The following is a 27,335-nucleotide window of genomic DNA, read 5'->3' as shown; positions in this document are numbered from 1 at the left end:
ACAAAAATTAAAAAAAAGAGAGTTAGAGATATAAAAAAAAAAGAAAAGGAAAAATAAAAGTCAATTATCTTGCAAAACTAAAAATATTTTAAAACATATATTTGGATATGAAAACAGTGTAGCTATGAAAGGGAAAAGCATGGGCAGAAGAAGCCAACTGTGAATGTATATATAGTCATGTTCTGTTTTCTGTATGCAGTATTGACCAAACATTTTTCTCTGGGTCAGGCCGAGGTGTGCATTAAATTGTGTGAAGCATACATCATTTTTAATACACAGTTTGTTTGACCCTCTCCACCCTTGGCTTCTTGTACAACTATTCAAACAAATCAAACACTGACAACAAATCATCAAAGCCTGTACAGTGCACACAGTTGTCTGTATAGAAATGAGTAAGACTACTTTATACTCTCTGCTTAAAACACAATGACAAGGTTATTATGACTAATTATTCATGACTCTTGAAACAAAGTTAAATTCAAATTCAAATTATCTGAACTAATTTGGTTTAAATTGTTGAATAAATGATATAGGACAGAATGATGAACCGAGCCACATTTTTTGGACTAGAGGATAGTGACAGAAAACAACACAACTCTAGTCTTCAGGACAATCAATTGCTGATAAAAGGTGTGTCTATATATATATATATATATATATATATATATATATATATATATATAGATATGCAGCACAGTTAAGTGCTTAATTAGTAAGTACTGTCTTTTGTCTTTTTCCTTTGGTTTATGCACCTACCCTAGTGTGAACCTTTGTTACTTTCCTCCTCTACTATGTTCAAAAGAAGCAATAGAGTGTGGTTGCTAGTTCCTAGCTGCATTGCTCTTAAATACAATGCAGCATAAAGTGATGCTCATAGATTGCCATGGATTTAGTCTAAGCAAAAAGATTTCTTAAGCAGTGAAAGTTAACTGACCTATGATGTAAGCATGCAGGTAGTACCAGCCAGCTCAACTTACCCCATAAAAAAAAAATTGAGAGCTCTAAATAACTTAGTTGGCTAATTATCAATAGGTGTTCCTTGTACAAGTTTTCAGTATGGTTTAAGAAACAATAATTAAGATCAAATTAAATTTGTACAAGTTTTTGTAATGTATCACATAGAACAAATCTAAATAAAAATACAAATGATGTTTCATGTTGGAGTTTCTTCTGCAACTCAGATAGTCCACTGTCAAAGAAAAGCAACAAGAAGTAGTTTTTGCATCATTTAAAACTGTTTGACTAAATATGCTGAGGCTCCAGATTTACATTTTCAGAAAAAACCCAATCTTAATTTATGCTTTAAGCGTACATTGGGATGTGTGTTGCAAGAATTTTTACAATAACCTAAACATGCACTAAGCTTGTTATGATTTGACATTTTTAGTAAATATGAAGTGAGGTCAGTGTTCCAAACATGCTCTTAATGAAATTCAACAACCTATTTAATAGTATAACATGGTGAAATGCAGAAAAAAGCAGTCAAAAACATGAAGAAAAAAAACTTTTGACAGCTTCAAGGCCTAGAATAATTTCTGAGAGGGATGAAACAGAGAAACCTGTACAGAACTGTAGTTGATGATCCTCATTTCATGGTAAATCTTGCAGAATATACATCTCAAGCAAGTGATTAATTAATTTACATTAATTAGTGGATGGGAAAACCTTGCCAAGCATTCTCTCCAAAGAGCACCCAAAAAATGAGAAAGAAGTTTCTGACACAGAAACACTTGTTCTTGCTCCTACGTTGCCATTACCATTACCATTACCACTCCCGGTCTCACTCTCTCTACTCTCATCAGAACCAGCATCAATCACAATCTCAAAATCAGAACCACCATATTCATCACCATGATCTCTTGAAGACACAACCTGAGAAGAATCACTCTCAACAACATTTACTACAATGGGGGCTCTACAAATAGGACAATTGGAGTGTGAACTCAACCACATGTCAATGCACTCCACATGAAAACCATGGCCACACTTTGGCAAACACCTTCCCACTTCACCACCCTCAAAGGCACTCAAACAAATCACACAATCAAGTTCTTCATCTTCATTGGCCCTGTTATGCTCATAGATGAAGAGAGGAATTGCTCTGATGGTGGAAGAATCAAGGCCTTTGGTTGAGAGGGGTGAGGAGTCTTCTATGTTGAAGCCGTGGAAGTGGTGGAACCTTGCCGGGCCAAGGACGTCGGAGACAGTCACCGTCGTTCGTCGGCGGCGGCGTCGACGGCGGGCGTGTGCCTGAGCCTGTGCCTGAGCAAGGAACCATTTGGCATAGAGGTGGAGAAGGAGGACAAAAAGGATGACAAGGAGAAGGGAAATGATGGCTGCAAGCATAATGTTACTGTTGTCTGAGAAGATGTTCTGAAACATTTGGGTCAACGTGTTGGGTGAGTCAGGTTGGGTTGGCATTGTGAAGAGTGGCCAAAAGGGTGTTTGGTTTTGGCTCAAAGGTTTGGACTTGAAGGGTGTCTGTTTTCTGTGGGTGGGTGGATATATATGTATTTTAGATACACTCTGTAACATATTTTTGTTCCAAAAAACTATACCAGATACTGAATATTTTGCAGATAATTTTGAGAAAGATAAAATCTTATTAAAACAATCATGTTAAGCATTTTACAAACTGAATTTACAGAACAAATTTTATGAACTTTAATATGACACTTGTAGAGACAAAATATACATAATAGAGTAGTAGATTGGGGGCGTTGTTGGTGTGTTTTGTTAGTGTCATGTGAAAGTGATTACGTGAGAGTGAAGCTAGTATTGTATGATGGAATAAATTAGGGGTGTTGCCTCTTGCATATGATACACTTGCGTGTAGTGGTTAGCAACAAATTTGTGTGTTCTGATGCATTATTTTGTATATATTAAACTAGAAAGGGGTGTTATTGAAGTCAAAGAAGAATCCCTATAGCCGAGGACGAGAGAGTGATGTGATGAGAAAAAGGTGCAGAAATGAAGGACTCGTGAAGGCGACGGCAGCAGAAAGATGGTGCCTGAATTTTATTATATTCATGTGGAGCAGTGTACTCTTCTTAATACTTTATACTACATAGGTTTTTCTAGACCATGGTTTCGGTGCTCTCATTTTTTAACTCTTTCATCAATTATCCTTCTACAAACTCATCAAAATTTCTTACTATTTTATTAAGTTTTTGGTGTAATAGAATGGACCATACGTAATTTCACTAATGTGGCGAATTTAGGGGATACCAAGGCATATAATTCCGAGTCAAGATTCTTTAGATTTTTGCAAGAAGTTGCACCAAACGCAAAGTACACCAAGGAAAGGTAACCTTGGTTCATCCATTTTTTGCTTAGAAACAAAATTTGTTGACACTAGTGAGGCTTGTGAGAATTAATGAATGAACTAAATGTAAAATGAGACCTCTTGATTTGGAAAAGAAAAGCATATATTTGAGAGTGTGAATAATGTTTAATTATTTGGAATATATGAACATAAGGAGATATTTGTTTGAGTAGAATTTGGGGTTGGGGTGAGCATTATTGTTTAAAAAGGATAAAGGATGTTGAAGGGTCCCATGTGAGTGGAAATGAGAGGCATTGTTTTCTACACTTATTTTGGCACACCTTGAGCACCCTACAACGGAAGCTAAATGACAAAAGCAACAACAGTAGATATCTTTGCATAGATTCCACCATTTTATGCTGCATGCTTCCGACCACCATTTTAGACATGCCATGCTGTGTGTGTGAAATGTTCATATTCAATCACAAAGGCTCGTGAACTCTGACGTACCCCAAACTGCCACCATGTAATTATTGTATCATGTCAAGAGGGACCTATGACCTCTTCCCATGCACTTCAAAATTATTGCATACTTCTTTTTCTTATTTCATCATCACTCTACTCATTATTCTCTAATGTGCTTTTAGTTTACTTTCCATACATATTGTACTGCATTTTTAATATTAATGCACTCTTATTCTTATTCTTTCTTTCTTTGATCTCTCTATATTTACAATATATTGTTATAGAAAAAAGAGTTGTCTCTCAAACAATTGTTGATAGTTTGATTTTTTATTACAATTTTCGATCTCAGTCAGAGGTGGAGTACCTACAAAAGACACGTTAAAGTCAGAATTTATAATTTTGTATATAGTGATTGGAGTATTAATTATTATTTTATATACGTAAACGTGTATTCATACGAATATCAGGTGGGTCAGTATATGACACGATTTTTTGAGTTAATATTGTGATTAAAAGAAGATTTTGTACATATATATTTCGTTTAATGGTCTTAACACGATATTTATCTTTAAATGTTTGATCCGTGTTCAACCTTCAAATAGTGTGTGTAAAGTTCTTCTCGACCACTTACGTAACTTTAATTACTTTCAAGAAACTTAATTAAAAATGTGATACACATAATGATTTGTAAATTAATTATTAAAAAATAAAACAAAAATTGTTTAAATAATATTTTGAAAGGATAGGTTAAGATTTATGTAGATAAAAATATAAGCATGGTAGGAGTGATGAGAAGGGTGGGTTAGGTCTTAGGTTGTGTTGTGACAGTGAGGATGGGGATGAGTTCAAGAATTCATTGTTTGATGGGAGCAGACAACATAGAAGTCAAGATGTAGGTAGATGCTTTGCTACACTCTACTCTTCCAATCATGTCTTTACAGATGTGGCAAAAGGGTATGTATGGAATATTCACAATTCAGAGAAGAGAAATATGATGGGTGAAATAAAAAATAATGAGTAAAATTAATGAGAAATAAAGTCAAATTAAAAACATTTAATTAAATAAAAATAAATGAGAAATAAGATAAACTAATATTTGTCAGATTAACCAAACTCATCATGATGAGAAGAGTGGAAAGGATCTTCGTCATTTGAAAACAAAACAATGAAAATAAGATGAAGTCTTTATTTTTTTAATTTTTTTACCAATTATCTTTAAGAAAGTGAAAAAGGTAAGAAAGCAAAAAAAAATGTTACTTTCCTTTTCTTGGTTATTAATAACTTGAAAAAAAAAATTATTCTTAAATTCATACTTTTTTAATTGTCAAATAATATTTTTCCAAAAGAGAAGGACACATTTTGTTGTATTTAAAAGACCAAATTACTTCTGTTTTTACATATCTCTCTTTTTCATCGTATGAGTATTTAAACCATAGTAAACAAGAGAAAATAAAAATCTCATTTTTTTTTCTTTTTTTATTACTTTTTTTTCATCGTCACATGTGCTGGGAGTGCCAACTGTGTGACACAATAATAGGTGTGAAAACATTTTTCTAAGAAAAAGAAAGATTTTACATCGACTAGAGATTAGAGTCTTTCATTGTATATAAGTGGGTACAAACCTATCCTAGTGAGTATTTGTTGGACCTATCGTGTCACCCGTTATCGGGCCACTATCGGACCACCCATAATATATAGTCTCGGCGTAAGGGGTGTGTTGGAGATCCCACATCGACTAGAGATTAAAGCCTTTCATGGTATATAAGTGGGTGCAAACCTCAACCCTATGAGTCAGTTTTATGGAGTTGAGTTAGACTTAAAGTCCACTTTGTAATAGTAATTAATGAATTGTTTAGAGTTTGAATAGACACAAAATTAAAATAATATATAGAAGTTAGGGATACACGATATATTCTTTTTGTCTCAAAAATAAAAATTCATATTAATTATTGTCATGTGTGAAATTTGTATCTTATTTCTGTATATATGAAGGAGTAAATATAACCTTCATGTACTACTTTAAATATTAACTAAATAATTTTTTATAAAAGATAATATATTAACCTCTAAAAATATCATAAAAATATTATTTTAACGCTTATGATTAAAAAATGAAATCTACATCCCTACTATATTTAATCCATATAAAACTACTAAAGATATACAAACAAAATCAACCATTGATTTAAAATCATTTAAAGATTGCAAAGTACTTTAGTTTAGAGGAGACAAATTCATATCAAAAGAGGAGGGAGATATGCAAAACTGGGAACAATACTCTATTAAAGGACTCAAGGTTTTCAACAGGAGCACTTTTAGAATAAGAAATTAAAAGAAAAATGAAATAAACTTTTACATTTATAAACTAATTCATAAAAAATTCTCTCACATAATATTTTTAACTTATAAAGAAATTCATTTCATTTTTTCAACTAAAATTGTATATAAAGAAAATTGTTTAAACATGTCCCATAATATTAAAACTAGAACATAAATGAATAACATTTATTCCTCCTCCCAGTGGTATTTACAACAACAAAAAAGAATTATCACATTACACTTATAATAGTATGGCGTGTGTATAATATTTGTGAAAGATATGTCATTTACAGTTGAAGTGAAACAATATTGAATTTGAAGAGCATAAATTGCCTTCAAAATGGTAATTTTGAACAAAGTAGTCCATTAAGGGCAATATTACATTTTGCCAATAAATTGAAATCAGAAGAATGGATAATTGGTTCTAAGGGAAAGCATCTTTTCTTCAATTCATTTCAGTCCATTAGTTTATATCTTTTTTCTTGGACACCAGTGACTCCCATTTGTATCTCAATTATCGTATGAAGAGGAACCTGGAAATCACAAATCTCACATTAGATATCTTCACCATATTCATCATCATTCACCAACTCATCATTTATCCAACTGATATGATGAACATCACCAAAATTTGTAAACAAAAAGTAAATATAAGTATAAGAAAGTAAGGCAATATTCATTCCATTTATCAACCAGAAACTGTAGTTTATGCTTTGTAAACTCTTCTGTCTAATACTTGAGATTGTATACATTGATAGAAATGTTTGAGTCTCTCTAGCCATGTTGTAGCACACAAGTGTCTATGCATCAATTCGTATAAAGAAAACTTAGAAGCAATATAAGCCATTGTTCTCCAATCAAATTTGAAGTTCCACTTCCATAATACACTTACCTAGATAAAACTCCAAATCTGATTGGAGAATAGTAACATCAAGACTAATGATATTGTGTTTTCTCCTTTTCTTATCAAGAATTGTGAGGCCTTATTCGTTGTTCTTTAAATATTTGCAACCAAGTCAATTATCTAGTAAACATATATGATAGAAGTTCAGCTAACCTCAATATGCGGAATTTCATTCAAAGGCCTGTCAGCAAAATATGCATATAGTGCCCTCAAAACTGCCTGCAATGAGAAAAGTATTGAAAACGTCAGTGATTAGAACAAGTGAACCATAGAAGCAGGGATTTAGCTTAATGTCTTGTGTACAACCTGATGAGATATCACAACAACAGGTGCTCGTTGTCGCTCAAGCTCTATAATTACAGGTTCTAACCTGTATTATTAGTAAAAATGGAGTTATTTGTATCAAGCAAATTGAAGCAAGGAGCTAAATAATGTTCATAACATAAAATGCACCTTTGAATAACATCCAAGTAAGACTCGCCACGAGGATAACGATACCTAAGCTTGTCCATCTTGCGGGACCTGCAATATGAAAAGAGGGGTGGGATAATAGCCATGACTTGATTATCTTCTAACCCCAAAACAATAGAAGTTTCACACTGTGCTTATTTGATATCTGATATATTTAGCTGCATAAGAAGAAAGAGAGTACGAGTTTGCAACGTACTCATATTCCTCTGGCATGTTTTTCTTGATTTCAGCGTATGTCATACCATCACACACCCCTGCATTTATCTCATCAAGTGCACGCCATTGTATCTAACATATAGATAGTAGGTCATAATGTGTAAACTTGAGAAACTATTTCTTGTGAAATAAATAACACTGCAGTACACAAAAATCAGCTTAAGATTGACACTTACCTTGGGAAACCCAACAATTGGACTTGCTGTCAGAATTGTTCGTTGTAGTGTACTAGTCCAAATCTAGACAACCAGTTACAAAATATCACAAACCATCCATCACTTTAAACTTGCTTATTATACATGCTGTTTAGCATATTCCTATAATCATTGACACCAGAACACAATTCAACATAAATGCTATATGCAGATTTAGCAGACAAGGACTTAGCCATATAAGTGTAGAAGGACAATAGCTTCAAGCATAAACTGTTTGAGCATTGAATTTCAAGGAAAATGAAAGAGAATAAATTTATACAGTTGATAAAGCTTACAGAAGCAGCTCGTTCTGATTTGAGACGCTTTCCCACAAACTTAGCAAGTTTCTTCGAATAAAGTTCCCCAGCCTCACTATAACAACAAATTGCATAGAGCTCTAGAATTCAGCCAAATATTAAAATTGAATCTAAAAAATGCCAGATGTCACATAGAAAAGAGAGTACTGAGCCAACAATCAAACATTATAACTATTTTACCATTTCAAACATCCATGAAAGTCCTTGAATTTATTATCTAACAACCCTTTGCTTTATCTTCCCTTGGAAACCAAATGTGAAATTACACTAGAAGTCACAAGCCTTATTTCTACAATTGAAAGGGGTGAGGGGGAGATTTAAGAAAAAGAAGACAGGGAATCTTAAAGGTTTTCAAATAATAAAACCCCACTTTCCACAATGTATTTGCTAATAAAACAAAACAGTGGCCAGATTGTTCGTATACTGATTTATATTCATCAAAAATATCACCCTCAACTTCATATTTACATTGAATGGAAACTTCAAAAACCAAAACTAAGAAAATACCTTATTGCAGTATCTCCTCCAATTCTTCCTCTCACATTATCCTGACTTTCCCCATGTCGAGTAAGTAATATTGGGCGTGGAGTAAGATGTGTATTTACCTGCAGCACATAAATTGAGGTTCATAGAAATGTATGAAAATTAAATAGAAGAAAATTTCTGGCTATTCATAAAAAGTTACCATTGATACAAAGTCTATCATTAATCTAAAATACAAAGTTACCATTTCTGGTTCGTAGATATTAGTTTTCTAAAATATATAACTTTTTCAACTATCATTAATCTTCTATAAAAACCATTTTCATTTCATAACCATGCACCAAGAAAAACATGTCCATTTAAGTCAAATTTAGATTGAGCAGTGCAATAAGCTCAGTAACATTTTTCAGGAAAATACACATGCATTTATGATTGAATATAAAAAACTAGTTAATTAACTTAGTTCCAGCATCCATGGGTTTTGCGTATTTCATGTTCCATAAAGTTAACATGAGTCAACTTGGATATTATATTAGCTACGTCTTAATTATTGTAAACCTCCCTTATGTAAGCATAAAATACAATGGTTTTATTCGATAATATTTTACCTTAATCTGGTAAATAATTCCTAACCCTGGCCTATTAAATTTAATATTTTACTTTCCTGCATCATGTCGCCAGCATTATTCCTAAAACAAAATTTAAGAAATACCTGCTTATAATTAATAGCTATCCATCTTTTCCACAGTCAACAAAAGACACTTTGTTCTTTCTTTCAGATTGAGTAGAATAGTAAGGATTTGAGTTCAGCTAATAGAACTTTGTATTTGAGGAGTTATAAGGAAAGTATCATAGAAATGTTCTCTTGATTTTTAGAAGATTCTGTTCTTGCATCTGATATAAACGATAAAGTCAGACCCTGGCCACTAAAACAAAGCATTGTACCCTAAAATAACCCTGGCTTTTCAAGAGGCCAATTGTGAAAGCTCAATTATGCATTTAATCTCATAAGACAACCAAATTATTTACATCACATAATGTGGGTTAATTTTACGGAACTTTGTACCTTCGAAGGATAAAAGTTCAGAGTGATAGGTCATTTACATTTTGTCAATATTTGGGTCAGGTGAATATATTAATCAACTTAATTGTTTATTTTGTTTGTGCATGTATGTCAATCTTGGACTGTAATTTTGGTATTTGACTACATTTAAAAAAACTTACCAAGAAAAAGACAATTCGTCCAGGAAGATAGCCACTAATATTGTTCACCTAGACCAAAAGACAGAAGTTATTAACAATTAACAAATCAAAGCCAGCAAAACTCAAGGACATGCACACGAGTAAACTATACATTCAATCTCAGCAAGTGTTCACAAAAGTAAGAAGAACCAACCAATTCTAAGACAAGCAAAACGTTCTGAATTAGTGCTTTTAAGTGACCTGTTGTAGATAGCAATACTCCTTTCAAATACTAATTCTTCACAGCACAAGCACATCTTGAATTTTGTGCTTTCAGTCAACCATGGAATAAATAAATAAGACAAAGAGAAATAAAAAAAAGAATATAATGATTTAAAGATATGGGTGAAACTAAACCATTTCAATTTCCAAGATGCTGTGATTAAGATGTCACTGCAACTACAATTTACATCTAGGTTCTATTAGAGTCTGGTAATACTTACTAACGTGACCTAAGTCACTGACTGAACAGAGCCGGTTCCCAAACCAGTTATGTCCAATCATACAGGGAACACAATGAAGGAAAGGGAAAGAACACATTCAATATGCTGCTGAACTACACATATTTTAACATTTTTGCATTTTCTACAATTATCTACAATGCTAATCCCATCACAGATTTCTTGTATGATATTACTTCATTCAATCACTTTCAACTATCAAATAACAGCCACTATACGGACAATAAACTTTCAAATGCAATCTATGACTAGGCAACTCAACAATCAACTACGTAAAAGGATTATGTTTGATGAAACAAAGGAATAAACATTGAGCTTACATGTATTTGTCCACCATGTCCACTGACCATATCAATCATTTTTATGTAAGATCCTTCATTTACAGTTTCATAAACCTGGTGCATGGAATCAATATTATTTAAGGAAAAACCTCAGCTTGGACAGTCATTAAAAGAACACAGTATGGTATACATGTACCTTTTCATAATTGGCTAGACGATTTTTAAAGTCATGCAATCCAGCCTCAAAATCTGGCCTGCAAAAGAAAGTTAATTGCATATGTACACATAGCCATCAAAATATCACAGGTTTTAAAAGAAACATTACTCTTCTGCATAATCAGGACTTTGCTGAATTTTCAGACGAACATTCCTTTCAATTATATTTACATCATTGCATATTGTTTCAAGGAAGATTATCTACAATGAAAACAACTATGGATCAGAAGAGTTCAAAATTAAATATCGTATTCTTATTTCAGTTCCATCTTTGACTACCTTGCATCTTCCTTTAGCCAATTTCATCAGCATATTTCTTCGTTCCTTGCTACTGTTTGTGGCATCAAATATCCCAACCTAAATCAAAATTAAAACTTAGCATAAAATATGAAAGAACACATTAAAGTAACAAAAATATACAATAAAAATGAACTTACCTGGCCACCTTCTTGCATCCAAGAGAACATATCTTCAAAAGCCAGTGCTGCTACCTAATGGCACGTGATATATTAAAACTATGTACACAGAGAAAGGGTCAACGTGGTGTCAACTTTATGAGAAACATTATAAATCAAATATTTGAAGTAACATTATATTGAAGGTTAACACGGTCTAAACATGTTGATGCCTCCTAATATGATTTTTTCTTTTGGTTCATTTATTCTAGATTAGCTGGTTGATCTTACCTTATATTAACGAACTTGTTAAAAATAAATCAGTCTTAGCATTATAACATCAACCCTTGTACATAGAAAAAAGGATTAAACTATGTCAACCCCTTGTTTTTCACTGTCTGATTTCCCATCCTTTTTGAGGTCTTGCAATATGCTGTACTTAACAATCATATAGAATAGTCGAACATGATAAATATTACTTTTATCCAGTAAACAGTGGCATGGATGATTCAGGAAACAAAAACAGTTATTTTGGTTTCCTCGCCCAATGACAAAATAATTTGTAAAATGAAAAAGATTCAAGAAAGAATATAGTCCCATGGAAAGATTCAACAAAATATAGTAGCAAAACAATCACAGAATTTTAAATAATTAGCAATAATAAACAATTATGGCCCAGCATGCAAGCTATAGGTTTTACTAGGTCAGTTATCACAGACTTGCAGTTAATCTACTAAAATTAAATAATAATAAAAAATAGATAAAAACTACCTCATTGCGTGCCTCCATGCCTTCAGGATTATCAGCTCGAAAGAAATCAGCAGACTGCAGAGAAGAATGACATGATTTAGATTGCCCAAGAAAACCTGAGGCTAATGGTGCAAGATTTTGATTTCTAGAACATATCATTTAGAAAGGGAATCATGTTAGGAGCTCCACATTGATTAGGATGAGCTTCCTGATGTGGTACTTAAACTTTAAGGCTCTCCTACCTAAAGGTCTATTTTTGGGTTGGGCTCTCCTCCTGTGCTAAAGTCCTAACAATTTATACTTGTTTTGAGTGTTAGTAAGTCCTACATTTTGGTTCCATCAAAAAGGGATGGAACAGAGGAGAACATAATAGAACAGATCATTACTTTCATTTTTTCTGTCTGAATGTAAAATGTTACCTATGCATGACCCTTTGGCATTGTACTCACTTATTTCCACTAGGTATAAAAATCACAAAAACCAGCACCCCATGAAAATCATCATGAAGTCCCTAAGCATCAACAACTGTGGAATTCTCTGTAATGTAAATTCCCTAGCTATTCAAACCAGATTTCCTTCAGACCCACTTAGTCAAATGAGTAATGCTGCGAACATACCCATTTAGGCACAAAATGTCACATTCCTACACAATATTTCATTGGTGGCAGAGCTGGGTCAACTATTCAATTGAATTCCAATTTCTTCTATAGAAACACGTGGGCTATTTCTTTCAAAATTATGCTCATTTTCGTATTCACATTTCTCCCTAGGTTTAAGGCTCACAAATACAAATCAATATCTACCAAAGGGACAGCAATGAAAGAGATAATAAATACGTAAGTGAGACAACATTTCTCTGCAATGATGATAACTTTTGTGCTATTAAATATATGTAGTTATGCAGATAATCATTAAAGGAGAAGGCATAAATGATTTCACACATAAACATTACCTGAATAGCTCCATGCTTAAGGCGACGATACTGTGACATAAATAAATAAGTTTGTTAATCTTCAAAGTTCATACATGACAATTAATGTATTTCCAGCTTATAAATAGGTCACAGTATATTGATTAAATAAATGAATGGTCTTAAGAATGTGAACAACCTTCCCAACATTGAAGTGTTTGGTATTATGACCTAACCAACGAAGATATCTAGTAAGTTTAGCTGCTGTGAAAGTTTTCCCTCGGGCAGGCAGACCCACCTACATTAAAGTAATTTCCAAATTCAAGCTTTTGGCATATATTCTAAAGTAACTTACAACTAGAACTCCACATTGAAGCAATAAAAAACAGTGACCGAGAATTACAAAAAACTATGGATATTAATGGGTAAATAGTGCAGCACAGTAATGAACAATTCAAGAATTTTTTTGATATGAAACAATGAAATATTATTCAGATTGCTCCTAAGCATATACAGGTCAAAGGCTTAAGTAGAATGCATAATGGAAAGGAAAATAGGAAAAATAACATAGAAAAGGAAACTAAACAATATAGAAACTAGTTATCTCATAACAAAATAGAAACAAGGAAACAAATCATCCCATAACAAAAGAGAAACTAATTACCAAGATTTGAATCGGTAACTAAATACTCATCATGCCAGAATAATACCAGGATAATTGCCAAATGTCTATCTTCCTTGGGACCCATCATCTGATCAGCAACAGCTGCAGCAGCAACAGCTCCAGCAGCAGCTGGCATTGAATTCTATCAATAAAAAGGCAAAGGAGCAGAAACATTATTTGTGAAATCTCACAGCATGATAAGTTACTTAACACGCAATAAATTTGAACAATAAACAAGAAATGGAAATCATTTATGCAAACCTTAGTATCAGCAGAGAAAATATTTGAACTAGAAGATTTTACAAGTCTAGGAGATCCAACACCTCTATCAACAAAAAGTCCCTTCTGACTCTCTTGCCTTTGCAGAGGCGAAAATGTTCCAACTGACTTGGATTCAACCATTCCAGAACTTTGAAACATCTTAGATGGATCAGGCACAATAACCTCCATCTCCTGATTGGAACATCAGCATAACCTATTAGATGTAATGAATTACGTGTGGCAGGAGCAAGAGTCAATGTAACTTTTATAATGATGTAAACAAGGAGTTGATTCTATATAATCAGGAATATCTAGATTATATATATATATATATATATATATATATATATAACATTTTTTATTTAATCTCATATTATATCTTTATTATTAGAGATATCAAATCTCCCCTATATATTGTATTAATTCCTTTTTGTTATAAAGCACCCCTATTATCTTAGAAATACACGTCTTCAGCTTAATGTTTTTCTCTTCCCCAGAGTTTAATAGTAACCTAGTAGCTCACTTCCTTATGTATTTCCTCTAAGGTTTGAAGTGCCAATTTTCATTTTAAACATCTCATACACTGTTATTTGTTACTCATAAGGATAAAAAGAAAGGTTTGAAGTGCCAATTTTCATTTTAAACATCTCATACACTGTTATTTGTTACTCATAAGGATAAAAAGATATATATCAAAGAGAGAGAGAGAGAGTCAAATCAAGTAGAGTTAATCATCTGCCTGCTAGTCATAAATCTTATGTAAATACAATCACATATCCACTACAAATACAGAAAAATAAAACTTCATGAGAAAGCATCAAATTTGCACATTATTATAATATCATATTTCTGATAATAAAAAAAACGAAGCGCAGAAGACATGTTCAATCTTGAACCAATTAAATTCTTATGTACATCCAATTGCAGATACATTACAAAAAAAGAGTGAGGATTCATGGTGAAAAAATGAACAGGTTGAAAGTAAGCAGCAAAAATTTAGTAAAGGGATAACAATGGACTGATTTATGTTTTTAATTAGTCAATTATCCTCACAACAATAAGCTGTAAAACTAATAGTTCATTTAGAAAGAATAAAATAATTATAGAATGCAGTTTTGAAAGTAAAACCTTGATGGGAGATGAATAGCTGCCAGACCCACTAACTGGTGACCTCGGATTCTCTGTCAAGTTAGCTAAATATACATGGGCTGTATTTGCAGAAGTTACTGGAGTTGGGACAACATAATGCTCAAGATCAAGTTCCAAACCCACAGAAGAACAATTCTGGACCAAAAAATAAAGTAAGCCTAAATCACTTGAAGCTTGACAATAAACATTGCACGTAGAATCCCCCTCAGATTAGAAAAATACCACAAACAAAGTTGCAATTGAAGATAATGCCTGATTACACATCACATATTGAACAATCAAAGGAAAAATTAACTGGAATATCAAACTGACCAATATTTTTGAACTATTTGAAAAATATTGTTTTGTTTAGAAAAAGGTGAGGTTTAATAAGTGCAAGACATCCCAAATGTGCATACTATCTCAAACCTCAGAACAAAATTAACATTCTGTGAAACAGTGGATTACAAAGAAAAATGAAGGTGCTAAGAAGGATTTTTTTTTTGTTTCATCTTACCTCACCACCTGTCTGAGGTGCTGAATTTATGCTGACATCAGGAATCCATCTCACAGATGATGGACGGAAATTATCCTGATAAGCCCTCCAACTAGCAGCAAGGTCAAATGGAGAAACCCTGTCTGCTTTGACAAACACTTGATACTCAAGAACCTCACCGCTATCAAGCCTAAACAATGCAAGCCTGGCATCCTCTTGCAATGCTCCCCCAACAAGCAGGTGGCTTGGACCCTCCTCAACAAAACAAGGTGCATTGCTGTCCTTGGGCTTCAACAGGAATTTGAAATCCAAGGTTTCTGAAACCACATATAATTCAAAAATCTAAACACCCCTTCAATTTCAGTAATGTCACAATCATGCACAACACAATTTCCATACCTAACTCCTTTCATTCACAAAATTGCCAGGACTCCTTAATTCTGGATTCCTTCTTATGGTAAAGGCAACAAAGCCATTGCTAAGAGTCACGTCATCCTTCCTTTTTTTCCCAATAAACTCTCAATCTTAAGACATTATGTACTATTTTATTAAGCATACTTCTGTTAAGGGGATGGGATATGGAAAAGAAAGGGACAAAGGGTTAATAACATTATTTTTAAATTTTAGTCCCATACGATATACTCATTTTTTTTACCTTTTATCCTTTATTTTTAAAATAGTCCTTTTATTCATTCTTTTGCATTTTGCTTCCTAGTTGCCACTAATTGGTGAGGTGACTACATCACATCTCATTGCACGCACTTCCACAATTTTTATTTTAATATTCTAAAGGATATGTTTGCACGAGTTTCTCCACAAGTACTTCTAGAAGAGAAAAATAAGCAAAAGGTAAAATAATTTTTTCTGTAAGTTAAAATTAGCTTATACATAAATTTAAAATAAAATTTAGAGAACTTACATGACAGAGTTTGTAGAAATATGTATAAGCTAATTTTAACTTATGGAGAAGTTAATTTCAATTTTTCTTCTTATTTTTCTCTCCTGAAAGTGCTTATAAAGAAGTTTGTCCAAACAAACCCTAAAGAAGCTTGATTTTTTAGTCCCTCACTATCTAACTTTTTCCCTTCTTCCAATATCCAGCATCTTCCTACATCCCAGATCCATGCACACATACATATTCATAAAGCAAGAGACAAATTATTAAAATTATAACTTTTGAATGCAAAAACACTTAGAAACCGCACATGTAACTCAAAGCAAACAAAGCAAGGAAAGGAAACAAGCATTATCCTGATTGTAGAACAACCAAGCTAAACCCACACATAATTCAAAAACCAATACCTCTTTAATTTCACTACACAATCAAGAACAACACACTTTCCATAACCAAAATCAATTCATTTCCCAATATTACTAAGACACCTTAATACGGTGATGGAAACAAAGCCATTGCTGAGAGCCAAACATTTCTTCTCTCCCCCCCCCCCCAATAATCTTAACCATTATCTATTGTTTTACTCAGCACACTTTGTCAAGTCAATGTATTATTAAAAATGAAAAAATATATACTTTACACTGTCATTCAATTAGAAACTGACTATATGCTTAATTTGTGGACTTTTATGATAACTTTTTGTCCTACATGGTTTCAGATTGATTAAAAGTGTAAAACATTTTTAAATTGACAGTGCATAGAAATGAAGCTGATTAGAAAGTGCAACATTTGAATGGGAGGAATAAGAGAGAAAAGTTCTATATATTGAGTCATCAATCAGAAATCTGTTAGTGTACCACCTAAAAGAAAAGCCCGCAGACCACCATGGACAAAAGACTTTATCTTAGAATAGGATTTTGTCGGTTATTTAACCCTTATGAGCTGTATATGTTGGACCCTTTTACTGCAATCCTACCCAGTAATATACGTAGGACTACTTTTACAAAATTAGAGCAATGAAAAATATCAATTGTCTATGTACTTTCTTTACTATCTTCCCTGCAAAGCATTTCCTTCTTAGAATATAGTAGCAGTCGCCTAACAACTTTGGTGCTTTCATAGTTATTGACATGCCTCCCAAATCTTCATCCAAGGATCCTTATAATCCTCTCAAAGCCGTCCATGAGATGCTTACTTCCTTACAAACTAGCTTGGAGGCCCAAGATGAGCATTTCTTGCTTCTAACAAACCTTAGACAACCATTATGAAATTCTCCAAGCTTTCATTACCTCCCTCACCAACCAGGTTTTTCCCTCTCTACTACCTATGCTATGACCCCCACTTCGCCACCCCAGTTCATCATCGTCACTACAATACAACCTCTTCACCATTATGCCTTCTCCAAAATATTGGCCTATCCTTACCTCTCACCACAACCCCACTTACTATCTCCCCATGGTTAGTCAACCCCTACCTCCTCCACCTCCTTCCTGTAATGTTACCACGACCATTGCCCCTTTTCACCACTCACCTCATGCATCCTTTGCACCCCTACTTCCTCGACCAACAGCCACAAAACCTTTTCCTTCCTGACTATGCCCTTCAACCCTCTTCACACACACCCTTTCTCCTTCATTCCGCTCTCCAAAACTGCAATTAGTGGCTTTTGGTGGCTCGGAACCTCTTGACTATTCATTTCAAGATGAATAGTTTTTTTCCCTTCATCACGTTCCTCTTGAACAACGCCTTCATATGGCTTCCCTCTATATTAGCAGATGGCTTAAATAGAAGCATCACAATTCCCAGTTTACAACTTAGGATATTTTCACTAAGTCTCTGGAAAATCGTTTTGGCCCCTCCTATGAAAACGACCAAGCTGAACTCTTCAAGCTCTAGCAATATGGTTCAGTAACTGACTACCAAGCAGATTTGAAGAAAAATAGTAATTGTGGGATTGCCCCATGAGATTATACTAAATTGCTCTTTATCAACTTCTACAAAATCTACTTAAAAGTATTCGATAACGTAATTTATGATTGAATTATAGTATAAAATTGATTTTACTGGATGACCATCAAACTAAAAGAAAAAAACTGGGAAACAGAGACAGAAACAAAAGACAGAGTAAAAGGTATTACCGTGATTAGGAGGGACAACAAAGCTAAGTTCCCACATTGACACCGATTCCCGCTCCATGAAAAGCTAACACCAAAACCGAAAAAGGAATGAGAAACAAGGAAAAAGAAGACATCCCAGAAGAAAATGATGCGAAATGAGAAAAGGGCAGGGACAAAAATTACAGCTTTGGAAGGATCCCAAGAGCCGACGAGAGGGAGAGAGCCATAAACGTGAGGAACAAGGTCTCCAGTGAGCTTGTGATTCTCCATCTTGAGAGAGACATAGAGTTGTCCACCCGCTTGGTCGAGCCTGTCACTCTCTTCCTTGCCCCCTTCCTCCTCGTCCTTCGATGTCCCCGTTCCCATATCTCTGCGCTAATCCTCCTTCGATGATTCTGCAAAAGCAAAAAAGTGTGTTTGAAAGTTGTTGTGGTGTGTGTGGATGTGAATGGATTAATGGATAGGTAGAAGAAAAGGGATGGGTATGTAATGTGTTGGGTTTGGTGTGATATGGATAAAGAGTTTTGGGAATTGGAAAATGAAAATGCAAGAGAGAGAGAATGTCGTGTGTTGCTCTTGGACCTTTTATACCTCTCCCTTTCTTCTGCTTTTTGGGTGTGCCACTTTTTTTTGGCTATGTCTATGTGATCAGATCACATTTACACGTGTTACTCAACGAATTGCATCTTTCTTTGTACTTTTTGTTTTCACATATGTTTATAATTTCCTTTCTAAGTCGCACCACAACCAGTAAGTCGTTAGGAACTGATTCTCCCTGAAAAAAAAGGTATATTTTGATGCAGATTCTCCGTCCTTCTTTCATCATCAAAAAATAAATAGTATATACTTATTTTTCATCCATGAATAGTGTGATAAACTATCATGAAATTACTTAGATCAATCAACATTGTCAATGATGAACTCACTGTTCAATTGGATAAAGGCATCCCTTGTTTTTATCAAATCAAGTGCATGTATTTAATTCTACTTACAAGGCCGCAGTAGCTTTAATCAAATCACTTCTCTTGCTAAGTTTTCATCTTCAAAATCTGTATGTCTCGGTAGCTTCTTGTTCTTTGGAATTTCAGTCCTGCTGAGTTCTCATTTTTGGATGTGATAGGTGGGAGTATTTACGTAGGTACTTATGTAGTTAGTTTTAGGGAATTTTTTGCACACGTTTATTCTCGAAATAGGTAAAATTTTAAAAAATTATCATAATGTATAAGTCCTATCAAAGTGGTATGACTTCACTTGAGATTTGATTACACAGTTTAAATACACGGTAAGTTTTATGTATTTTGGTATTTTTTTTAAAATTTATTCATTTTGACAATTAATAAGTGAAATTAAACCTCTTTAGTAAAAGAATCTAATTTTAGTTTGACTTTAACAATCATTTCAAAAAAAAATTAAGAAGGAAAAATGTTCCTTTACTTATAGTGGATCATGTCCTTTCTATATTATTTTGAGATTGATTTGTACTTGTGAGCTTTTTACAAGTCCAAATATTTTATGGCTCATAGTTTATTATGGTATTAGTGTGATAATTTTGGTTAGTGTCCTGATTTTGCTTAAGTACGATGTTATTAAGTATTTTAGGGAGGGATTCACGTGTATAAGTGGGGTCAAGACTCAAATACCTTTGATAATGCGTGGTTAGGTCAATAAATCCAATGTAAAACTTGTAAGTACTTAATAAGTGACCGATAAAAAGTCTTCCTTAACATGTTATTCAAAAAGGAGTATCACACTCTTGAAGAGACATCTACTTTACTCCTTGAAGGTTATTTAGAACTGAGCTTAGGTTGGTTGAGCGAGATTTGTACAGGTCAACTTCCTATAGGGAGTTGATAAACACTTTCATGGAGCTCCTCTCGGACAATGTTGTCGAGAGAAACAAATAGGGAATAAGGTGTCTAATGAGGGCTCTTTCGAAGAAGAAAGAGAGGTTTAAAGAGGAGTTGGCGGAATCGAGGGGCTCTCTACAAGAGGCTTTGAATGCAAACACTTTGTTGGGAAACAAAGTGGAGACTTTAGAAGATGAGCATTCTTGTTGCGATCTCGTTAAGCAGGCATTGCTAGAGAAGGTGGTGAGGTTGACTGCAAAGCAAAAAAGGCTCCATGTGGAATTGCAAGCAAAGCCTGACTGACATGACTTTATCTCATCATGCCGAGCAGATTTGGAATGAGTGGTTGAAGAAATACATACAACAGGCTCAACAATTTGTTCTTAATTAGCATGAGCTTGGTTTTTTGAAAGCTCCATAGTAAGTCACGTACTTCTACAAGATTCCTATCAATCCGGGTGACTTTGATGTTGAACGAGAAGTTAGTTCTCATGAAGGAAATCCTAATGAAGATGAGGGAGTTTCTTCTTCTAATGCTGGTAGTGGGGATGTTAATGGTATTGGGAGCGAGAATGTGATTCCCTTAGAAGGTCTTTTTGTATTTTTGTTGGCAATGCTTGACTCTTAACCGTGCGATTGTGGGTTCGAACCCCATGGTGGGGTGCCAAGGATGTACTTGGAAGTTTGTGATAGCCTTAATAAAATCACTTCTCTTACTAAGCTTTAATAATCAAAATCTTGGTAGTTTCTCGTCCTCTAGAATTTCGGTCTCGATGGGTTCTAGTACTTGAAAATCTCAGTTTCAATAGGTGAATGTACTTGCAAAGACACTCCAACGGTCAAGTTAGTTTTAATTCGATCTTAATAAAATTTTCAAAATAATTTTTTAGAAGGAAACAATGGATTAAAAATTTGATTCAACCCATTGATTTCACTTAAAATTAAAACAATAGATTAATTCAAATATTTAATTTGTTAAAAACATAACAAATAACAACATTATAAAAATGAAGATAATTCAATATGTTAAATAACATGTTTTAAAATACTAAACACGGTTATATAACTTTTTAGTTTTAGTTTTAAGTAATTTTAACATACTGAAACAAAATTTCAATTAATTGAAATTTTTTTAATACTGACAATAAGTTATAGATAATTTAAAAAAAAATATTTTAACACTATTCTTGAATTCTCATGAATTATTTACCTTGATATAAAGAAGCATACAAACTATAGAAATATACAAATCCTATGATACAAGGATATAATCTTCAATATGATCTTCATTCTACAAATGGGATGGATTCATCAAATACAAGTTTTAACTTCACAAACTTTAACAAAGTAAAAAAGAAAACATTATTCACCCTGTACAAAAACAAAATATTCAATTTTTAACGTTTAGTACTATACAAAACTCAATCTCAAATTAATTTAAAAGTTTTTAGGATATTTTTTTTAATTAGATATCTTATATAAAATTATTACTAGATATATGATTTTTTAACCATGATATTTAAGAGTATTGATTTTTCCAATTCTATTATGGTATAATAGTGTGATTTAGATGGACACTTATCTATAATTGTGTTTGGATAAGATTTTCAATAATAATAATAATATATAAAATGACCCTGGTGTAAAATATATTAAATGAATAGTAATTTTAAGATTATATATTTTATTTAATTTGTTTAAATTTTATTTTATGATTAACCAGCTAAAAAAAAGTGATGAAAATATTTTTAACGATTGCTTTTGCATTTAAAATAATCACTTGAGAATATCATAAACAAATTTGCTAAATGGTTCCTTCAAATAACCAATCTAAAAAGGATAACTATAGATATACAAAATTAAAAATTAATCACAACTGGATTCTTTTTACATATTTTATCTATATATTTGTAGACTCAATTATTTAGTTCAAACTAAGATAAAAGATCTAAACTAAAACATTTATTATATTTAAATAAAATATTATTTGTTAAGAAATTAGCTAATAGGTAATAAATATATGTTAGTAGGTTTTTTAATGTTGTTTTTATAGTATAATTCATAGTTCATTTATATTTATACATATTAAAACATAATAATAAATTTGTATATAATTTATTTATTAAAATAAGAGAAAGTTTAAATTATGAACATATCTCTTTATTTGACAAATTTTCAATATTAAAAAATATTTTTAAAAAACTTTTTTATATTTTTAAAATATTCAATAACTCTATAATACAAATCGCAAACAGTAATCCAAAATTGAGAATAATTACTTGAATTAAAAAATGGGTTCTTTGTTGTTTTTCAAATTCAAATTTCTCTAAATTTTTTAAAAATCAAATTTTCAGTTTAAAATAAATAATTTTTAAATTTATTTAATTTTAATATTATAAAGAATAAAATTAAAAAAATAAATTGTGTACAAAAAAAAGGAAATCCCCTCTATATATTTTATTTTATTTAATAAATATGTAAGATATCTTTATTTAATAAAAAGTAAGATTATTTAGTTAAGAGTCTTTATATATCTATATAAAGAAGTGAAGAATAAGATTATTATCGAGATATCATCTATTCATCTTCAGATTCCTTCAGCAACAGGAGAAAAGGATTCGCTGCAGAAATACCTAAATCAAATTAACTTTCGATTCTTCTTCTTCGTTTCCTCTTTGATTTTCAATTCTGCGTACTTCACACCATGGCAACCGCTTCAGGTACTCCTTTCTCCCGTCCAATTCCGACATTTTCATTTTCTAGGGTTTCTGGACATTTTCATTTTCTAGGGTTTCTGATATCAGTCCCACCTTAAATCGTTCGTTTCTTATTTCGTTTTCCTAAACCTGCTGATTTCTATGCGCTACTTCAATGTTTTGATTCCGAAGCGCTCTTTTTATTTCTATTTTTTTTATTCGGGATTGGCTGTTGTTTCGTTCATTCATGTCCAGATCCCAATTTGATCCCAATTCCATACTCATCATGTTTTGATTTAATAGATGATAGAAACATGATGGTATTTTTGGCAAGGTTTAGAGAGCATGCGGGACTTTTATTTATTTATTCGGGATTTGCTGTTGTTTCGTTCATTCATGTCCAGGTCCCAATCAGATATCATTATTCAAATCTATTAATCGATACTCATCATTTTGAATTAATAGATAAAGAAACATGATGGTATTTTTGGCAAGGTTTAGAGAGCATGTGGTATTTTTTTTTTCTCATATTAGTTTGGTATTGTTGGCAAGTATCCGAATTGGGTAGGGACGTGTACAAAATTGAAGTACTGTTTGCTTCATAGATCTTAGGTTAATTGGTTTGCGACTGTTTGCACCATTTTTCATTTTTTTAAAATTTTAATTGAATTTTAAACATGACTATGTTTTTCTCAATTTGCCTTATATACCTCAATGTTTTTTAAACTTGTTTGGCATGAATTTCAGTGGCATTTAAGTCCAGGGAGGACCATCGCAAACAGATTGAGTTGGAGGAGGCCCGGAAAGCGGGGCTTGCGCCAGCTGAACTTGATGAAGATGGAAAGGAAATCAACCCTCATATTCCCCAGTATATGTCATCTGCACCTTGGTATCTTAATGCTGAGAGACCTGTAAGTGTGTCTACTTTTTAGAGTTATTGAGATCGGTAGGAATTTGTGGTGTTTGATATATAAAAATTAACTTATTCTTTTGTCCCTTGTAGAGTTTGAAACATCAAAGAAAATGGAAATCTGATCCCAATTACACCAAATCATGGTACGATAGAGGTGCTAAAATCCACCAGGCAGACAAGTATAGGAAAGGTGCATGCGAAAAGTAAGTCATCTTTATTTGTCAAATATTTGAGCACTTCTGTGTTTGATTTATACACTTTGTATGACAAACAACTTGTAAACTCTTGAATTAACTTGTACTACTTATTGGTTTTGAGATAATAAATAAAGATCACATTTACTTGCTGGTAAATTCTCTTTCAAACTAATGAGATTAAGTAAACACTCGCATGATCAGTTGATTTTCCTCTCGAATTTAAGAGGTATCCAGGTGTAACTTTTGACTGGGTAATTGGTGCTGCTATTCAATGTGTATTTTTGGTTTTCGAAGTCTGAATATTTTAATTGGTTTTTGTACTGTTATTTAAGCTACACAATAATGCATGGGAGTGGGACTCTATTTAACATTACAGATGACTTAGTTGTTTATGTTTTTACGTTATAACTTCATTACTTACGAGTATGTGAATATGTTATTTGATATGTTTGGTTATTAAGACATTTTTTTAAATATTATCTTTCAAGCCCTGTAAACTACATTATTTAGTGACTACTCCAATCTTCTTGTTACAGTTGTGGAGCTATGACACATGATTTGAAGTCATGCATGGAAAGACCACGAAGAGTGGGAGCAAAATGGACAAACACTCACATTGCCCCTGATGAAAAGATAGAAACTTTTGAGCTTGACTATGATGGCAAACGGGACAGATGGAATGGTTATGATGCGTCAACTTATGCTCGAGTCATTGAGAGATATGAAGCTAGGGATGAAGCACGAAAGAAGTACCTGAAAGAACAACAGCTTAAGAAATTGGAGAAGAGCAACCAAAATGGTGAGGAAGAGGCTGCTGATGCTGCAAGTGATGAGGATGAAGAGGAAGATGATCTAAGGGTAGATGAGGCAAAGGTTGATGAGAGCAAACAAATGGACTTTGCGAAGGTTGAGAAGCGTGTACGTACAACAGGTGGTGGGAGTACAGGAACTGTGAGGTAATTACCATCATTTTATTAGATGTGACCAATTTAATTGGTCTATATTCAAGGTTATCTATTTCATTATTTATTTTAGATGAATTGAAGCTGAAATATTTTTTCCCTCAGGAACCTACGTATTCGAGAGGATACTGCAAAGTATCTTCTTAATCTTGATGTCAATTCTGCACATTATGATCCCAAGACCAGGTCCATGCGTGAGGATCCACTTCCAGATGCTGATCCAAATGAAAAGTTTTATTTGGTATGGTCTCTATAATATTGAAACACTTTAACTTGTTTCTAGTGCTACATGTAGTCTTGTATTTAGATATTTAGATTGAACCTGCTTTTGTACTGTAGGGTGATAACCAATATAGAAATAGTGGACAAGCTTTGGAATTTAAGGAGTTGAACATCCATGCTTGGGAAGCATTTGAAAAGGGACAAGATGTTCACATGCAAGCAGCTCCATCACAAGCTGAATTAGTCCATAAGAGTTTCCTTATCCGGAGTGAGGAGTTGAAGCATCAGACAAAGAAAACCATTATTGAGAAGTATGGAAATGCTGCTGATGAGGACAAACCTCCCAGAGAACTTCTGCTGGGCCAAACTGAAATGCAAGTTGAGTATGATCGTGCTGGAAGAATAATAAAAGGCCAGGTGAGATGCATTCTAAATCTGTTTAGAGTAGCGTTTGTAATTTTCTTATAAATCTTAAATATTCATGGTAGTGGGACTTTAATTGTTATTTATGTGATGCTTCCAACAGGAAGCAGCTCTTCCCAGGAGCAAGTATGAAGAAGATGTTTACATTAACAACCACACGACTGTGTGGGGCTCATGGTGGAAGGATCACCAGTGGGGCTTTAAGTGCTGCAAGCAAACAATACGAAATAGCTATTGCACTGGTGCTGCTGGTATTGAGGCTGCTGAAGCTGCAAGTGATCTTATGAAGGCTAACATTGCCCGTAAGGAGGCTGCTACAGGTTCGTTCGCTAACAAACACCACATCTATGCTGTGTCTCTACCCCTACCTCGTTTCTTTCCCATTTCTGTAATTACTTTTTGTTTGATTGTATTTAGCATGTCTTTATTTTATTAATCATTATTTTTTTTGATGAACCTATAGAGGATGCTGCACCTGTGGAGGAGAAAAAGTTCGCTTCATGGGGTACTGATGTCCCAGATGATCTAGTTCTAGATGAGAAATTGCTTGCTGATGCACTCAAGAAGGTAAATCTCATTTGATCGGGTTTGTACTTGATGTTTGTTAGTGTCATTCTGCGTCGTAATTGTACCCACTGGAATTAATTATATTTTTTGCCAATAGTTCTGTCCATCTTAATTTACCAAGGACACACGACATATTTAAAAACTATATTTTGTATATAATTTCTTGTAAGAAATATGGCTTACATCATGCATGTTCGTTTCTTGTGTAAAATATATTTTTGTGGAGCATTTAGTCATTTGATGTGTTTTTCTGACTTTCACAGGAAGATCTAAGGAAAAGGGAAGAGAAAGATGAGAGGAAACGCAAGTATAATGTCAGATGGAACGATGAGGTTACGGAGGAGGACATGGAGGCGTACAGAATGAAGAAAGTACACCATGATGATCCAATGAAAGATTTCCTGCACTAAGCTAATAGCCTTGGAGGATGTTTTTGATGCATTGCTTAATCACTTCTACTACTACCTTAGAAATGCTGGTTTTACTGGCAGTGTAATATTTTATCAACCTTAAAAGGATGTTTCCTTTTCAGTGATATGTAAAATGAACAGGAATTTAGCGGGTTGATGTAAAAGTGTTAAAAATTGCTGTGGATAAATAGTAATGGTGTTTAAAAGTTATCTTTAAAAAACTTGCTTTATGAAACACAAAGCCGAATATAATTACGGACATATCAATTAAATGTGTAGTCAATTTATGTGTAGTCAATTTAGGATTCTCATATGTGACCATTTGAACTATTTTGATTAATTTTGGGTGATGATACTAGTATTGCCAATTTTCTCTTCTTGAAATGCAAACTGAATGTCTTTGGTTCATGAAGAAGGCCTTGGTGGAGGTGGTGCTTCTCTAACTAGTAAACTAAATATGCAAATTCTCTCAACTTTATCAAATGAATGAAAAAATTAACTCATGATTTATTAAAAAATAAAACGTGTGTGATTGCATCTAACTCTTTGATTTTCAACTTAACATTCCTACCCCTAGTAAAAAGGCTATATATGAATAACAAAACTGTTTATTTCTTGAAAACAAAGTCTTCGCATATAACTTTTCTT

At 33.2% G+C, this 27,335-nt stretch overlaps 3 protein-coding genes across 8 annotated transcripts; 1 reads left to right on the top strand and 2 right to left on the bottom strand.

Moving 5' to 3' along the window:
- Positions 1 to 1,429: 1,429 nt before the first annotated feature.
- Positions 1,430 to 2,519, bottom strand: ATL63 (TOXICOS EN LEVADURA 63). Its single transcript, XM_068639171.2, has one exon. The coding sequence runs from the start codon at positions 2,419 to 2,421 to the stop codon at positions 1,645 to 1,647; it is 777 nt and encodes a 258-aa protein (XP_068495272.2). The 5' UTR covers positions 2,422 to 2,519; the 3' UTR covers positions 1,430 to 1,644.
- Positions 2,520 to 6,210: 3,691 nt separating this feature from the next.
- LOC137831487 (6-phosphofructo-2-kinase/fructose-2,6-bisphosphatase) lies at positions 6,211 to 19,019 on the bottom strand. 6 transcript variants are annotated; one of them, XR_016521564.1, is made up of 23 exons: positions 18,634 to 19,008; positions 18,472 to 18,535; positions 15,460 to 15,755; positions 14,943 to 15,098; positions 13,815 to 14,006; positions 13,600 to 13,695; positions 13,089 to 13,187; positions 12,932 to 12,961; positions 12,001 to 12,054; positions 11,272 to 11,325; positions 11,114 to 11,191; positions 10,944 to 11,035; positions 10,815 to 10,872; positions 10,658 to 10,732; positions 9,859 to 9,906; positions 8,659 to 8,756; positions 8,131 to 8,206; positions 7,817 to 7,957; positions 7,621 to 7,712; positions 7,407 to 7,475; positions 7,260 to 7,323; positions 7,107 to 7,172; positions 6,211 to 6,582 (listed from the first exon to the last, which is right to left on the bottom strand). XR_016521564.1 is itself a non-coding variant. In XM_068639174.2 (23 exons), exons 1-23 carry the CDS (start codon positions 18,814 to 18,816, stop codon positions 6,505 to 6,507), a joined length of 2,181 nt encoding a protein of 726 aa, XP_068495275.1. In that variant the 5' UTR covers positions 18,817 to 19,015; the 3' UTR covers positions 6,211 to 6,504. The 6 variants fall into 6 exon arrangements, 4 of the variants coding, with proteins under 4 accessions (XP_068495275.1, XP_090159659.1, XP_068495276.2 ...); XM_068639174.2 differs by having other exon boundaries at positions 7,817 to 7,879; positions 18,634 to 19,015; XM_090303533.1 differs by having other exon boundaries at positions 7,817 to 7,879; positions 13,815 to 14,028; positions 18,634 to 19,009.
- A 3,782-nt stretch (positions 19,020 to 22,801) lies between these two features.
- LOC137831488 (pre-mRNA-splicing factor SLU7) lies at positions 22,802 to 27,061 on the top strand. Its single transcript, XM_068639176.1, has 9 exons — positions 22,802 to 23,017; positions 23,741 to 23,904; positions 23,997 to 24,109; positions 24,640 to 25,059; positions 25,171 to 25,306; positions 25,405 to 25,704; positions 25,814 to 26,030; positions 26,174 to 26,277; positions 26,541 to 27,061. Exons 1-9 carry the CDS (start codon positions 23,002 to 23,004, stop codon positions 26,685 to 26,687), a joined length of 1,617 nt encoding a protein of 538 aa, XP_068495277.1. The 5' UTR covers positions 22,802 to 23,001; the 3' UTR covers positions 26,688 to 27,061.
- The last annotated feature ends 274 nt before the right edge of the window (positions 27,062 to 27,335 follow it).

The sequence above is a fragment of the Phaseolus vulgaris genome, chromosome 6, assembly GCF_051622355.1.
Source record: "Phaseolus vulgaris cultivar YP4 chromosome 6, ASM5162235v1, whole genome shotgun sequence".
NCBI classification, from domain to species: Eukaryota; Viridiplantae; Streptophyta; class Magnoliopsida; order Fabales; family Fabaceae; genus Phaseolus; species Phaseolus vulgaris.
This window is presented reverse-complemented; position numbering and strand designations above follow the sequence as displayed.

Coding starts and splice junctions, on each gene's coding strand:
- ATL63 (XM_068639171.2), bottom strand. CDS start 2,421: ATGCCAACCCAACCTGACTCACCCAACACGTTGACCCAAATGTTTCAG.
- LOC137831487 (XM_068639174.2), bottom strand. CDS start 18,816: ATGGGAACGGGGACATCGAAGGACGAGGAGGAAGGGGGCAAGGAAGAG. Junction 11,036..11,113: donor TGGCTAAAGGAAGATGCAAG/GTAGTCAAAGAT, acceptor TTTTCATTGTAG/ATAATCTTCCTTGAAACAAT. Junction 7,173..7,259: donor TTGTTGTGATATCTCATCAG/GTTGTACACAAG, acceptor TTCTCATTGCAG/GCAGTTTTGAGGGCACTATA.
- LOC137831488 (XM_068639176.1), top strand. Junction 25,705..25,813: donor GAAGAATAATAAAAGGCCAG/GTGAGATGCATT, acceptor TGCTTCCAACAG/GAAGCAGCTCTTCCCAGGAG. Junction 26,031..26,173: donor CCGTAAGGAGGCTGCTACAG/GTTCGTTCGCTA, acceptor ATGAACCTATAG/AGGATGCTGCACCTGTGGAG.